The sequence below is a fragment of the Hyperolius riggenbachi genome, chromosome 5 (genome assembly GCF_040937935.1).
Source record: "Hyperolius riggenbachi isolate aHypRig1 chromosome 5, aHypRig1.pri, whole genome shotgun sequence".
Lineage (NCBI taxonomy): Eukaryota > Metazoa > Chordata > Amphibia > Anura > Hyperoliidae > Hyperolius > Hyperolius riggenbachi.
In genome coordinates, this window is record NC_090650.1 from 105,788,309 (window position 1) to 105,804,131 (window position 15,823).

At 47.9% G+C, this 15,823-nt stretch overlaps 1 protein-coding gene across 3 annotated transcripts in view; it reads right to left on the reverse strand.

The window, feature by feature from the left end:
* The window catches only part of DAZL (deleted in azoospermia like), a 79,557-nt gene extending 70,597 nt beyond the window's left edge, over positions 1-8,960 (reverse strand). The window contains exon 1 of one of the 3 annotated variants that reach the window (XM_068236099.1): positions 8,871-8,960. Coding sequence is in view for 1 of the 3 variants with exons in the window: in XM_068236098.1 (XP_068092199.1) it covers positions 8,462-8,467 (6 nt within the window). In the remaining 2 variants the exon portion in view is untranslated. Of the gene's footprint in view, positions 1-1,205; positions 1,285-8,461; positions 8,705-8,870 lie in introns of those variants that run through there. The other 2 variants (XM_068236098.1, XM_068236100.1) reach the window with 2 other exon arrangements.
* Positions 8,961-15,823: the final 6,863 nt, after the last annotated feature.

The following is a 15,823-nucleotide window of genomic DNA, read 5'->3' on the forward strand; positions in this document are numbered from 1 at the left end:
CCGCCTGGACAGATCAACTAAATCGATCGATTTCATATGGAAAGCCCCCGGGTCCCTGCAGTCTCTCACTTCTTCCGGTGTCTTATTTTCACTTCCGGCCCTGCCCTGTGAGAATGCAAAGTTCAAACAGTAGAGTGCCCTCTTCTGTTTTAACTTACACTTGTCACAGGACGGGACACGAAGTGATGGCAAGAACGGAGGACGACGCCGGAAGTAGCGAGACTGCTGGGACCCGGGGACTCGCGCCAGCGGACAGGTAATATCATGGGGGCGGCAAGGCAGCTCCACAGGTTGTGAATCAATTTCATACTGAAATGGATTCAAAATCTGTGTGCAGTGTATGGGCAGCGAATAGATCCCTCTCTGATCAGATTCAATCAGAGAGGGATCTATCTGTTGACAATCAACTAGTGTATGGCAGCCTATAGGTTTCCTTTAAGAAAAAAAATACACATACCTGGGGCTTCCTCCAGGCTTATCGCTCACTCCCCAGTCTTGCTCCCGTCACCAGAAGCATTCTGCACCTGCACAGTAGTACTGCACAAGCACAGAGCGCTCCCGGCTACGGGAGTGTGCGCGGCCAGGTCGCGCATGTGCAGTTGGCCTTAGACCGCAGGACTTTCTGGGGCCAATTGCGGACAAACGGGAGGCCAAAGAGAACAGCGTGGGAGCGATAAGTCCACATTTCAGTACATTGGGCATGATTCACAAAGCTTTTTCACGTTATCTAGGTTACGTTTAAAGTAATACTTTAATACAAAAAAAAAAAAGTGAGTTTAACTTACCTGGGGCTTCTACTGGCCCCCGCAGATGTCCTGTGCCCACGCCAGGACAAAACCATCCCCCAGTCCCCTGCCACGGCTCGCTTCCAGTATATACGACTAATGTCGCAAGCCATTGCACCTGCGCGTCCCTGGCCACACGCGTCCTCGCAGGCACAGGGGCTTGCAACATTAAAGTTGCAAATACCAGAAGCAAGCCGCCGCACGGGGACCAGGGGATCGTCTAGACCACACGCGGGCACAGGACATCTGTGGGGCGCCGGTAGACGGTCTAGGTAAGTTAAACTTTTTTTGGCATTATAGTATTCCTTTAAGCTCCCAAAGAAAAACAAATATAAAGAACAAGTGACACCCATGCTAAGCTAGAAATAAAACATTTATAAGTAGAAAACAGGGCTCTGGAGTCGGAGCAATTTTGGGTACCTGGAGTCAAAGTCGGTGGTTTCAATAAAGTGAGGAGTCGGATGATTTTTGAACCAAATCCAAAACTTTTGTAAAAATTAGACTTAGGAGTCGGAGTAATTTTAGGTACCTGTGGAGATAGAGGTTTCATAAACTGAGGAGTCAGAAGATTTTTATACAGACTCCACAGCCCTGGTAGAAAATACTAGTTCTACTTACATAACAGATGTATTGCACTGTCCACGCTACGATTCGTGTGAATTTTATAAAGGAAAAGCAGAAAATTCTATTCTAGACAGTTTCCATCTTGGTTACCTTTGAATAAAGCTACCGTTATCCTGACATTTCCTCCCTCACTTTTTTTTCCCCTTTCTCCTCTTGCCAATTGCGTATTGGTTACCCGCTCTCCTCCCAGTCTTCAGACACTCCCACTGAGGTCTATACTAGGTAGTGCACTGTCTTATGTCATTAGGAGGGGAAATAAATTGAGAAGAGGAATATATTATAGATAAAAAGATCTCCCCCCCCCCCCCCCCAGCATGCAACTGTTTTGCCAGCCAGTGGCAATTAAATAGCCACTGCTCCTATGGTATGTAATAACTCCAAATGATAACAGCAGAAAACGTTTTGAATGCAGGGTTAGCATCTTTATCACTTAATACACTCAGACCAGCTGCTGTTGAAATTTGATTTAAAGGGGTTCTGTGGAGGGGGTTAAAAAGGGGCTTCTATCGCCCCCTCTGCAGCTGTAATGTTCTGCGCCGTCCTTTGATTCTCCATTGCCCGCTGCCGGTCACATCACGCGTCTAAGACTGCAGTACTGCGCCTGCGCAGTAAGCTTCCGATGACGCACGTGGGAGCGAGCACTATTCGTCTATTTAGACGAATATTAGACCAGGACCGGCGGCGGGAACAGAGGATCGGAGGAGGACGGCGCGGGACATTACAGCTGCAGGGGGCCGATAGAAGTCCCAGGTAAGTGTCGGATTTTGTTCTTTGAGCACCTCCACAGAACCTCCTTAAAAGCATGCCTCCAAGCTCCATAAAAAAAAAAAAAAAAAGAAATCCACTTACTTCCTCCAGCCCCTGGCAGCCGTCCTGTGCCCTCGCCACAGCTCCGGTGCCTCCAGTTGTCCTGTGCTGCAGAATCCGACCTGGCGAGGTTGGCTTCTTCTGAGCTCCACCACGCGAGTCACGTGGTCCGCAACACGTCATCAGCATCGTACTGCGCAGGCACAGTAGTTCTGCGTCTGCGTAATACGATGCTGATGACGTCAGCCGGACCACGTGACCCGCGTCTTAGAGCGCAGAAGAAGCCGACCTTGCCAGGTCGGCTTCTGCAGCGCGGGACAACGGGAGGCACCGGAGCTGGGGCGAGGGCACAAGACGGCTGGAGGAAGCCCCCAGTAAGTGGATTTTTTTTTAATGGAGCTTGGACCTTCCCTTTAGGCTGGTTTCACAGTGGGACGTTAAAGTCCCACGTTACAGCAGCCAGTAACGCAGCCTAACTCACAGCACTGAAAAATCAATGTGCTTGTTCACAGTGCACACGTTGCGTCACATGGTAACGCAGCACGTTTAAACAAAGTGCTGCATGCTGTACGTTATACTGGGCTAAGCCACGTTAGACTGTTTGCACATGCTCAGTAATGCTGGAGGAGGTCTCCCCTCCTCCTCCGTGGCCAGCCACATGGCTAATTAACATTCACTGCACTGGAGACTCATGGTGGGACTGTAGTGTTGTCCGGATCATGAACATTGTTCATTTGATCCGGATCTTTTTTGTGAGTTGAATCATCCGGATCACCACAATGAAAGATTTGGTTCACAGTGGATGTCTGTCTGGAAGAAACAGGAACATAACAGAATGTACAGTGCAGGGAAAGTCCTGTCCTGCTAATCATTTCACGCAGTCTGCTTCCCTAGTAAAATGATTTAAATGATTCGGTTCAAAGATCCGGATCTTTTCAATGATCCGATTCAAATGATCTGAATCCTTGAAAAGATCGGACTTCCTATCACTAACCTGGAGCGGCTGCTTTGAGAGCTGCATAACGCAGCTCAATCTGACGTCCAACTTCAACACCACCATGCGTTGCGTTAGGGGCACGTTATGCGACCATAACGTCCCCTAAAACGCAACGTCTTGGTGGGAAAGTAGCCTTAAAGAACAAGCGACACCCATGCTAAGCTAGAAATAAAAAAAAAACACATATATAGATAAATACTACTTCTACTTACATAACAGATGTACTGTGCTATCCACGTAATGATTCCTGTGAATTTTATAAAGGAAAAGCAGAAAATCCTATTCTAGGCAGTGGCCATCTTGCCAAGCTAATACTGACATCATATCCTCCCTGACTCTTCCCCCCCCCCCCCCCTCCCTTCTCGTGCTCATTGTGTATTCATTAGCTGCCCTCCTCCCGTAGTCTTCAGACACTTTTTTTTGTACACACCCAATCGCTGAGTCACCTCAGCCTTGCTTGTAAACACAAGTGAGCAGAGGTGTTTCAGATAAGAAAGCTAGGCAGGGGAATAAATGGAAGAGGAGGAATATATTATAGATAAAAAGAACTCCCAGCATTCAACTTTTTGGCACTGTTTGGACTAGAGCCAGTGCTCCTAAAGTATTTGATAAATACAAACCATAACAGCAGAAAAAGTTTTGCAAGTTTTGAATGCAGGATTAGCATCTTTATCACTTAATACCTTCAGACCAGTTGCTGTTGAAATTTGATTTTTATGGTGACAACACCGCTTTAAAGGAATACTGTAGGGGTCGGGGAAAATGAGTTGAACTTACCCTGGGCTTCTAATGGTCCCCCGCAGACATCCTGTGCCCGCGCAGCCACTCACCGATGCTCCGGCCCTGCCTCCGGTTCACTTTTGGAATTTCAGACTTAAGTCTAGAAACCACTGCGCCTGCGTAGCCGTGCCCTCGCTCCCGCTTATGTCACCAGGAGCGTACTGCGCAGGCAGAGACCATACTGGGCTTGTGCTATACACTACTGATGATGTCAGTGGGAGCGAGGACATGGCAACACAGGCACAGTGGTTTTTTGACTTTAAAGTCTTAAATTCAAGACGTGAACCGGAGGCGGGGCCGGAGCATTAGTGAGCGGCTGCGCGGACACAAGATGTCTGCGTGGGACCATTAGAAGCCCCGGGTAAGTTCAACTCATTTTCCTCCGACCCCCCTACAGTATTCCTTAAGGCCTCTTTCACAGTGCGACTCTTAAGTCGCACGTTAGAAAATGTTTTAACGTGGACTAACGCACAGCAATAGTAAGTCTGTGCAACATTCACAGTGCACACGTTGCGTTGTGTGTAATGTGTAGCAATATTTAGAAAGTGCTGCATGCTGTGCATTTAGCAATAAATCTGCTGCGTTGTGTGCTGCACATGCTCAGTATTTTTTTTTAATGTAACGCATGCGCCGTTTTCGTTCCATCACTGTGCGACAAAAACAGCGCACCAAACGCAGGGCTAAAGAATGTACTATAACGTCCAAGTTATAGTCTTTCAATGCATTGCTTTAGGGGCACGTTATGCGACCTTAACGTCGCATCAAACGCACCGTCCCACTGTGAAAGAGGCCTTAAGGTAAAAAAAGTAATGAAATTTAGTTAGTTAATCAGGAACAACTTTGAGTGAATATTTTGCTTGTAAATGTGCGGAAGGTTATTTTTATTAATCAAGTAATATACAAGTCATGTGAATAGAATCCAACGTCAGGAAAAAAAATGTCCCTATAAGGGTACTTGCCTTGGGAGGGGGCAGCCTTTGGATCCCAATGAGGCTTTCCCCGTAGTCCTCCATCCCAGCGCTGTCATCTACCGAAAATCTTGTCGGCTCCTGTGAAAGCCTTACAGAGGCGCAGTAGCGGCTTTCCATTGGTCTCAGGCGGAAACAGCCAAACCCAGTGCCTGCACAGTAGAGCAGATCCGATTGCGCTCGGCTATACCCACTTGAGCACGAAGGAAAGCCGCTACTGCACCTGTGTTATGCTGGGCATACACGGGGTCGAGGCAGGCTTATCAATCAAGCCGCTGATGGCTCGACTGATAATATCCGACAGGTCCGATGACCCACCGGATCGATTCCCCGCTCGATCCCCTCGGGCGAACAATAGCGGGGAATCGAGCGGAAGATAAGCAAGCGCCCGCGGGGAGGAGCGGGAATCGATCCGGACGGCGACGGGGGTTGATCCGGCAGCTAATTGAGCCGCCGGGTCGACCCGTGTAGTCTCAGCATAAAGGGGCCCATACACCTAACGATTTTCCCGCCGATATACGGCCGATTCGATCACAGTGATCGAATCAGCTGTGAAATCGCCGCGCACACCCGACAGAAAGATCGATTTCCGACCGAAATCGGTCGATTCCCGACGATCCATCCGTGCGGAAGATTTTTCTCGATCGCAGGCGGGTCGGGAGTGCATCGATAGCGGCGTTCGAATGCCCGACGACCGACGCAATACAGCGGGTATACATTACCTGTTCCGGCCGGCGCGAATCCCCGCTGTCACTGTTGTCTTCTCCGTTCTGGTCTCCAGCATGCTTTACTTCTTCCTGCCCAGCAGGAAGTTAAAACAGTAGAGGGCGCTCTACTGTTTAAACTTCCTGCCGGGCAGTAAGAAGTGAAGCATGCCGGAGACCAGACCAGAGCGGAGAAGACAGCAGTGACAGCGGGGATTCGTGCCGGCGGAGCAGGTAATGTATGAACAGTTTCAGGCTGAGATCGGTACACAATCTGTTTGCAGTAAAGGTGGCCATACGATCCCTCTCTGATCAGATTCGATCAGAGAGGGATCTATCTGTTGGTCGAATCTGATGGCAAATCGACCCGTGTATTCCCAGCACAAGGCTCTCACAGGATTGTTATGATCCTGGAGCCCAACACAGCCAACAAGATTTTCAGTAGCTGACAGCACTGAAACACAGGACTACGGGGGAAGCCTCATTATGATCCAGAGGCTTCCCTCTCCCAAGGTAAGTGCTGCATAGGGGCAACTTTGTTAGATTTGCTAACATTTTATAATTTTTCACAATCATGGTCCTGTAATTTGGCTGAAAAGAACCAGGCTTCATAATTCAAAAATTGAATTTCAATCTGATCTCTTTTGCAAGGGTATACATTATCAAGAGACTTCTCAACCCCCCTCAATCAAGACCTGTTCACACTGGAGCATTTTAATAGTGATTTCGGGAGCTCTCTCAATCACTGGTGATCGCTAACATTTTTAAAAGCGTACGGCAATGTAAATCATATGGCAGTGTTCACACTGTAGTGATCACCTGCAATTGGCTAAAAATCACAAATCTGGTGTATGCAGCATTTAGCGATTTAAGAGTGACCGCATTTCAACATTCAATAATCACAAACCGCAATCACTCCAAAATTGCTTTCCAATAAAAAAAAAAATCCGTTAGCAAAAGCTCCCAGGTTTTGTGATTCAATGTGTATGCATACCTCCCAACTTTTTGAGATGAGAAAGAGGGACACTTGAGCCACACCCGTCACACCCCTAGTCATGTAAACCTTAAAGGGAACCTGAACTATGTAAAATGATTTAAAACACATGATGTAGCTGCAAATGAATATTACATACTTACCTCGCCATCAGTTCATCTCAGAACTCACCATTTTCTTCTTACAGTGATCCCTTCAGACCTTCCGGTTCTGAAAATATTGTGTCAGAACTGAAACATACCAGTTGCTGTCAGTTATAAATCAGCTGCTGTCAGTTACAACTGAACATGCAAGGTAATGTCCATTTTTCCCTATGGCTTGGGTGGGTGATATTACAGTTTAACCAGGAAGCTGTTAAGGGGTAATGGGCATTTTTAAAATGGAGGATGGAGAATTCCATTGATCACAGTGGACAAAAAGGACGCCGGAGAGGAGAAAGAGATTGATGAGTAGACTACAGAGGAGGTAAGTATCACGCATTAGGCTCTATTCTCAAAGACTTCCCGCATGCGGTAAAGTACATGCGGGAAGTTTGCACCCAAAATACTGTCAAGTTGGAATTCTCAAAATGTTCCGCATGTTTTTTCCGCATGCGGAAAAAGTGTGGTAAAAGTGCGGGATTCATGTGGAAAAAAATCCGCAAAAGTCGGTATTTTCCGCAATAAAAGATCAATTCTCAAAAATATTCAGGCGCATCATTTTGTCGTTAATTACCGATTTTTTTTATCACCTACAAGTAGTAGGTGATATATTCCACATTTTTACGCATTAAACCAGTAATGCGTAAAATGTATGTGTTAATGTTCCTGCACTAGTGGGAATGCGTAAAAATGTACGCAATGCGTCCCGCCGACCTCCGAGGTTGGCAAGCTGCCAGTGGGGGGACTGGAGCAGCAGTGAGTGACTGCGAGGGCACAGGATGGCTGCAGGGGGCTGGGAGAAGCCCCAGGTAAGTGAAACTGATGTTTTTATTTTGCTTGAACCTTCCCTTTAAGGATTTAATAAGTAAAATATGTTTTAAAATTCAAACCACACTGGTCTTTCTATCCTGGTTCATTTTTCTTCATGTTAATTTAAAATTACTAATATGTCAATTTAAAGGAAGGGAATAAAGTTTAAAAAGAGTAAATAAAAACATTTTTAGTAGAGAAATACATATATTTACATAGAAAGAGGAACAAATGAGGGAAGAGGGACAGAGCTCCCAAAGAGGGACAATTGGGAGTTATGTGAATTGGGCCTCATAGAAACTATTTTTTGCAGGAACTGGGTAGGTAGAGGGGGAAGCCATAGGCAGCAGTTGCAACCACGTGTTTGCAGGTGCATGAAGGAACTTACAGGGATCTTTAATGTAGAAATCAGAGTAATGGTAGGGAGTTAAGAGACCACCGATATTTTAGCTGGGCAGGCTGTTTTCCGAAGAGTGAAGTTGTGTTGTCAGAAGAGTGAAGTTGTGTTGTCAGAAGAGTGAAGTTGTGTTGTCAGAAGAGTGAAGTTGTGTTGTCAGAAGAGTGAAGTTGTGTTGTCAGAAGATTTCTTAAAGCAGATCAGACTAGTGAGCGGCGAAGGTTGTTAGCTTAGTACGCTGGCCATGGGTTGGGAGACAATTACCGGCTCCTCAGACACGGACCTCTCACACAACAGCCGCCATCACACGCCCTAAATGATTAATGGCGCCAGTAAGGTGGTGAGGTACAGCCTGCCCGGGCCGCTCTAGCAACGCTCCCTCCCGGGAGAAGCACCCCGCCTACACCGGGACATCGCCACTTACCACCCCTGGAGTACGCAGCGCCGCTACTCACCATCATGAATCGAGGTAAAACCTTAAAAGAAGTTTAAAAAAATCCAACTGGAAAGGAAACGCGGGCTCTCTCTGTCGGCACGTCTGCTTTATAACCTTCCCCGGAGCAGCGCACTTCGCTCATGGGAGGGGGGATTTGCCAGGAGCAGACCATTCAGCACAGCGCTGTGGCGCGCAGCCTGGGCGTTGTCTCCAGTCAGCGATGGTGTCTGGGGCATCATGCTGGTGACGGCGCCAGCCGCAAGTCATGTACTGAGGAGTCCCAGTTGTAGTAGAGAAACCATTTAGGCTCGTTTACACCAGTGGCGCTTCCCCCTGCTGAGAGGGCAGAGCTGTCTGTATAATGGGCTGTAAGGCCTCGTCCTAGAGACTGATTACTGGGAACAGCTGCCGGGGGCCCAGCTACCTACCTCAGGCCTCTTTTCTACAGGCAGTGAAATGCCGCTCCAACTCTAACAACTGCTCACTGCTGCTTGGTAACTGCTTGCTGAGCACACAGTTCAACTGCCTGTGGAAACGAGCTCTCATTCTGCCCAATACACTCCCAACTACCATCACACTGCCCAATACACATACACCCCAGCTATCTATCCACCCTCACACTGCCCAGTACACCCCAACTATCTACATCTGTCAGCTCAACACATTCCAACTACCTACCATCACACTGCCCAATACACGGTACACACCAGCTATCTATCCGCCCTCACACTGCCCAGTACACACCAACTATCTACATCTGTCAGCTCAACACATTCCAACTACCTACCATCACACTGCCCAATACACTGTACACCCCAGCTATCTATCCACCCTCACACTGCCCAGTACACCCCAACTATCTACATCTGTCAGCTCAACACATTCCAACTACCTACCATCACACTGCCCAATACACGGTACACCCCAGCTATCTATCCACCCTCACACTGCCCAGTACACCCCAACTATCTACATCTGTCAGCTCAACACATTCCAACTACTGGCCTATACACTCCAATTAGTGGGGTCCCACAGGGGTCTGTACTGGGTCCAGTGCTCTTCAATTTATTTATTAATGACCTAGTAGATGCAGTAGTGAGAAATGTTGCTATTTTTGCAGATGATACAAAATTGTGCAGAATCATCAACTCTCAGGAAGATAGTGTCATATTGCAACAGGATCTGGATAGGATGGCTACTATATGGACACATAAATGGCAGATGAAATTCAATGTTGAAAAATGTAAAGTCATGCATTTTGGTCGTACCAATGGTCAAGCACCATACAAAATAAATGGGATACAGTTGGGGACATCAAACTTGGAGAAGGACTTAGGAGTACTCATCGACAACAAGTTAAATAATCGTACTCAATGCCAAGCCGCTGCAGCTAAAGCGAACAAAATTTTGGGATGCATTAAAAGGGAAATAAAAACTCAAGATGCTAGCATAATATTGCCCCTGTTTAACTCTCTAGTAAGGCCACTTCTGGAATATGGAATTCAGTTCTGGGCACCACATTACAAAAAAGATATTGCAGTTTTAGAGCAGGTGCAGAGACGAGCAACAAAATTGATACGTTGGATGGAAGGTCTCGCTTACCAAGAAAGGTTATATAAACTGGGTTTATTTAGTCTAGAGAAAAGACGCCTTATGCTACGTACACACATGCGACAACGATCGTTCGTTAAGAACGACGAACGAACTTTTAATTGATGAAAGAACGACCTAAGTAAAGGTAGTTTTAAAATGTGTGTAACGATCTGATCGTTAGAACGAACGTTACATCACAGAAAGCAACTATTGCGCCTGCGCATAAAAATGAGAAGTTCCATGGAGAAATAGTGAAATGCGCATGTCAAGCCTAGTACGAACGATCGTTTCCAACGATGTACTACTTTTGCAAACGATCGTCGTTGGTTAAAATCCGCCGAGACAGAACTTTCTTTTGTAGCGATTTGGCTCGTTCGTCGTTTGCCTTAATAGTCGGTGGTTCGTTTTTTGTAACGATCGTCGTTGGTAAAGATCGGGGAACGATCGTTACAAACGACTATAGTCGCATGTGTGTACGCACCTTTAGAGGGGATCTAATTAACATGTATAAATACATCAGAGGGCAATATAATAGCTTGGTGGATGAGCTTTTTGGCCTAGTGCACACCAGAGTGGTTCTGCTGCAGTTTGAGATCCGCTTGCGGGTGCGGATCCGCTAGGGTAATGTATTTCAATGGGCTGGTGCACACCAGATCGGGAGGCGTTTTGCAGAAACGCATACTCCCGGGCTGCTGCAGATTTTGGATTGAGGATGCGTTTCTGCCTCAATGTTAAGTATAGGAAAAACGCAAACCGCTCTGAAAAACGGCACTTCATAGCGGTTTGCCAGGCGTTTTTGTTACAGTAGCTGTTCAGTAACAGCTTTACTGTAACAATACATGAAATCTACTACACCAAAAACGCTTCACAAAAACACAAAATGCTAGCTGACACGCTACAGAAAAAGAAGAAAAAGCGTTTCAAAATCTGGTAGCATTTTGCGGATCTGCTAGCGGTTTTTGGTGTGCACTAGGCCTTTGTCCCTAGGCCTTCTCAAAGGATTAGAGGACATAATCTGCGCATGGAAGACAAACGTTTTAGCCATTTATTTAGGAAAGGGTTCTTTACAGTAAGAGTGATTAAGATGTGGAATGCATTGCCACAGGAAGTCGTTATGGCAAACTCTATACCTGCATTTAAAGGGGGCTTAGATGCTTTCCTTGCGTTGAAAGACATCCATGGCTACAATTACTAGGTAATGCCTAATGATGTTGATCCAGGGATTTTATCTGATTGCCATCTGGAGTCTGGAAATTTTTTTCCCTTTTGGGGCTAATTGGACCATGCCTTGTAAGGGTTTTTTCGCCTTCCTCTGGATCAACAGGGATATGTGAGGGAGCAGGCTGGAGTTGTACTTTGTACTGGTTGAACTCGATGGACGTATGTATTTTTTCAACCAAAATAACTATGTAACTACCTACCCCCAGTCTGCCCAATACACTACTTACCCTCAATTCGTGGCTAGTGAAAATGGGCCCTTATGAATAGTAACAAAATTCACTAAGCTTATCTCCTGTCTTTAAAAAACATTTCTAGAGTTACCACCATGGTGATGAGGGATGTAGTATTCAGGAAACAGTTTACCTCAGCCAAACCTAAATTTAACTCTTCTGTCTTTAAAGAGACACTGTAATAATAAAAACGTCCCCTGGGTGGTACTCACCTCGGGAGGGGGAAGCCTCCGGATCCTAATTAGGCTTCCCCGTCCTCCTCTGTCCCACGTGGGTCTTGCTTGCAGCCCTCCGAACAGCGGCCCGACAGCCCGTTCAATATTTACCTTTCCAGGCTCCAGCGGAGGCGCTGTTGTGGCTCTTCTGACGGAGATAGGCGTAAATAGCCGATCTCCGTCGGGTCCGCTCTACTGCGCAGGAGACTTGCGCCTGCGCAGTAGAGCGGCCAGACGGAGATCGGCTATTTCCGCCTATCTCCGTGGGCAGGAGCGGATACTGCGCCTGCGCTGGAGCCAAAAGGTAAATATTTACGTCGCCGCCGCTCCGGGAGGGTTTTCGCCGCCACCGTGAGACCGAGGAGGACGGGGGAAGCCCCAATAGGATCCGGAGGCTTCCCCACCCGAGGTGAGTACCCTCAGGGGAGTTTTTTTTGTTACAGATTTCTTTAAGTTAACGCTTCAATCCTTAAAATAACTCCAGAATTCTAAAGTTAAAGGCCTCAGTTCACTAAGATCATGCTGGAGATAAGGCAAGAGAAAACTTGCCACCACACATGAGTTATCTTACCTCCTCTGTAGTTGTTACCTCCCCTGTAGTTAAGTTACCTCCTCTGTAGTTATTTTCAGGGCTGTGGAGTCGGTACAAAAATCCTCCGACTCCTTAGTTTAGGATTCCCTCGACTCCGACTACTCTAATTTGCATATTACAATCTTGTTGATTGAAAGCATGTAACATGAAATTCGTCTCTTAACTGCCAACGCTTAGGAATTTTAAAAGACAACTGAAGTGAGAAGGATATGGAGACTGCCATATTTATTCCCTTTAGTCATAGACTAAAACTAGTCCTTGGTAAGAGTACTTGTAAAAGGTACAGACCGGAACAAAGAACATCTATCAGGCCCTAGGCCATGTAACTGTGGGTACATGTAAGAATGATGTGCAGGTACTCTGCAGGGGAATAAGGAGATTCTTCCTCTATTACACATTCTTCATGCACAATCTGAACCAGGTGTATGGGTGATAGACAACACCTCTGTGTTCAATGTGCACAACATTCTCAGTGGATTTCCTGCAGCTCTGTGGTGAGTGCATATGTAGAGTATAGTACTACTGTGTAACAAAGTAAACCTGAGACAGATGAAATTAAAGTTTTATACATACCTGGGGCTTCCTCCAGCCCCCTTCAGACTAATCAGTCCCTCGCTGTACTCCTCCGCCACCTGGATCTTCTGCTATGAGTCCAGGTACTTGAGCCAGTCTGGCGTAGTGCGCATGCACACACTCCGCCGCCGTGAGCGTACTACACCTGCGCAGCACTATTGCGCAGGTGCAGAACGCTCCTGGCTGTGGAAGCGGCATACAGCCGGACTGCGCTGACTGGCTGAATTACCAGGACTCATAGCAGAAGATCCAGGTGGTGGAAGTAACAACGGGGGACTGATTAGCCTGAATGGAGCTGGAAGAAGCCCCAGGTATGTATAAAAAAACTTTTCTTTTCATTCTTCTCAGCTACCATTTCGTAGTCGCCAAACCAAATTTTAACAACATATCAAATTATTTGATTTCATGAGCAAAGAGTGCATACATTTGCATAAATCAGAATCAACGCAGAATTATTTCCATCTCATTGACCATCTCTATTAGTGACACGGCTACACATCAGGCTTTATTTCTACAGCATATATGTTATTTCGTATATATTGTTACGGCCAGAACCCGAAGTTTGGCCACTTCTAGTTCTGGCCGGCCACTTCGGGTTCTGGCCGGTCAATGTGCAAACTGGCCGCATGGAATGATTCCTGTAACATTAATGTATCTTCTGGCCGCAGCGCAGTGGCCAAATGTATCACAACTTCGTTAATTTAATGCAATTAAGCCGGCGGCAATGTATCAGATGAAGCCGCCGGCTTTTGCTCTGCCTCTTTCTCCTCTCACCCTCCCCCCCGCCTCTCTCCTTCTCTTATGGGCAGCCGGCGGGGACACGCGTGTCCCCGAGAGTCGTTCGTCGCGGCAGGAGAGCGGAGCGGGGAGGCTGCAGACATTGCTTCTGCCAGCACCCGCTCTGCAAGAACGGCAGGATTCCCTGCCGCAACAAACGACTCCGGGGGAACACGCGTGTCCCCACCGGCTGTCCATAGGAGAGCGAGAGAGAGGCGGGGGGGGGGGGAGAGAGAGGCAGAGAAAAAGCCGGCGGCTTGATCTGTTACATTGCCGCCGGCTTAATTGCATTCAATTAACTAAGTTGTGATACATGTGGCCGCTGCGCTGTGGCCAGAAGATTCATTAATGTTACAGGAATAATTCCATTTCTCACATTGCCACTTCGCGCATTGGCCGGCCAGAACCCGAAGTGGCCGGCCAGAACTAGAAGTGGCCAAACTTCGGGTTCTGGCTGTGACATATATAAGAGATTCCTGTGTACACATCATATATACAGTCACAATCAGATGTGTATATCTGACTTTAAAAATACGGGGACTGCTTTATTGAAGCAGCACAAGTAACTAATTTTGATTGGTTTATTTCATTTTTGTGGACTAAGCACAGCTATGTATAAATTATTTATGATTACTATTATCTGAGAAATAGAACATTTTATCATATTTTCTATTTTAATTACAGTTTAAATTCATTAGGAGTCGGTGCATTTTTTCCCGACTCCAGGCACCCAAAATTGCCCCGACTCCGACTCCACAGCCCTGGTTATTTTCACACACAGTTAATTAACAGCCTGTCTTTAACTTTAGAATTCTGGAGTTATTTTAAAGATAGAAGAGTTTACTTTAGGTTTGCCTGAGGTAAAATGTTTCCTGAATACTACGGCCTCAATTCACTAAGATCATGCTGGTGGAGCAGTGCTTTTCAGCGCTGCTAGATTTGGGCGCAGCCGGCCACTCCATAGACTAGAATAGGAATCACTCCTATTGCGGCGCTCAGTGAGTAACATCGGCGCCGTCAGAAGACAGAGCCGAGGTTCAGTGGCGGACATACGGCCGTGCAGGCCGTGCCGCCGCACGAGGGCCCCTGAAGTTCCGTTTTCTTCAGGGGCCCATTAAGTTTTTTTTTTTAATATATATATTTTTTTTTATTTTATTTTCCCCCGGGGGGCCCCGACTCCTATCCTCCCTCCCTCCCTCACCTCGGGGGGCCCCCCTCCCGGTATGCGCGGCGAGCGGCAAATCCGGGTCTCCAGGCAGACGCTAGAGGGCTCCGCCGGCAGCCGCTTGGTCTCCAATATGTCGACAGAGTTGGCGACATATTGGAGACCAAGCGGCTGGGCCTCTAGCGTCTGCCTGGAGCCCTGAAGACTTTGCCGCTCGCTCGCTCTCCCGCCGCGCATATCGGGAGGGGGGCCCTCCGAGGTGAGGAAGGGAGGGAGGATGGGAGTCGGCCCCCCCACCCGGATCCTCAAAGGGCTACCTGCCTACCCACCCGGCTTCCTTCCTACCTACCCACCCGGCTACCTAACCACCCACCAGGCTTCCTACCTACCTACCCACCCGGCTACCTAACCACCCACCTGGCCTTCTACCTACCTACCCACCCGGCTACCTACCCACCCGGCTACGTACACACCCACCAGGCTTCCTACCTACCCACCCGGCTACCTACCCACCCACCAGGCTTCCTACCTACCTACCTACCCACCCGGCTACCTAACCACCCACCAGGCTTCCTACCTACCTACCCACCCGGCTACCTACCTAACCACCCACCTGGCTACCTACCTACCCACCCGGCTACCTACCTACCCACCCACCCGGCAACCTACCCACCCGGCTACCTACCTACCTACCTACCCACCCGGCTACCTAACCACCTACCCACCTGGCTACCTACCCACCCACCAGGCTTCCTACCTACCCACCCGGCTACCTACCCACCCACCAGGCTTCCTACCTACCTACCCACCCACCCGGCTACCTAACCACCCACCAGGCTTCCTACCTACCTACCCACCCGGCTACCTACCTAACCACCCACCTGGCTACCTACCTACCCACCCGGCTACCTACCCACCCACCAGGCTACCTACTCACCCGGCTACCTACCTACCCACCCGGCTACCTAACCACCCACCAGGCTTCCTACCTACCCACCCGGCTACCTACCCACCC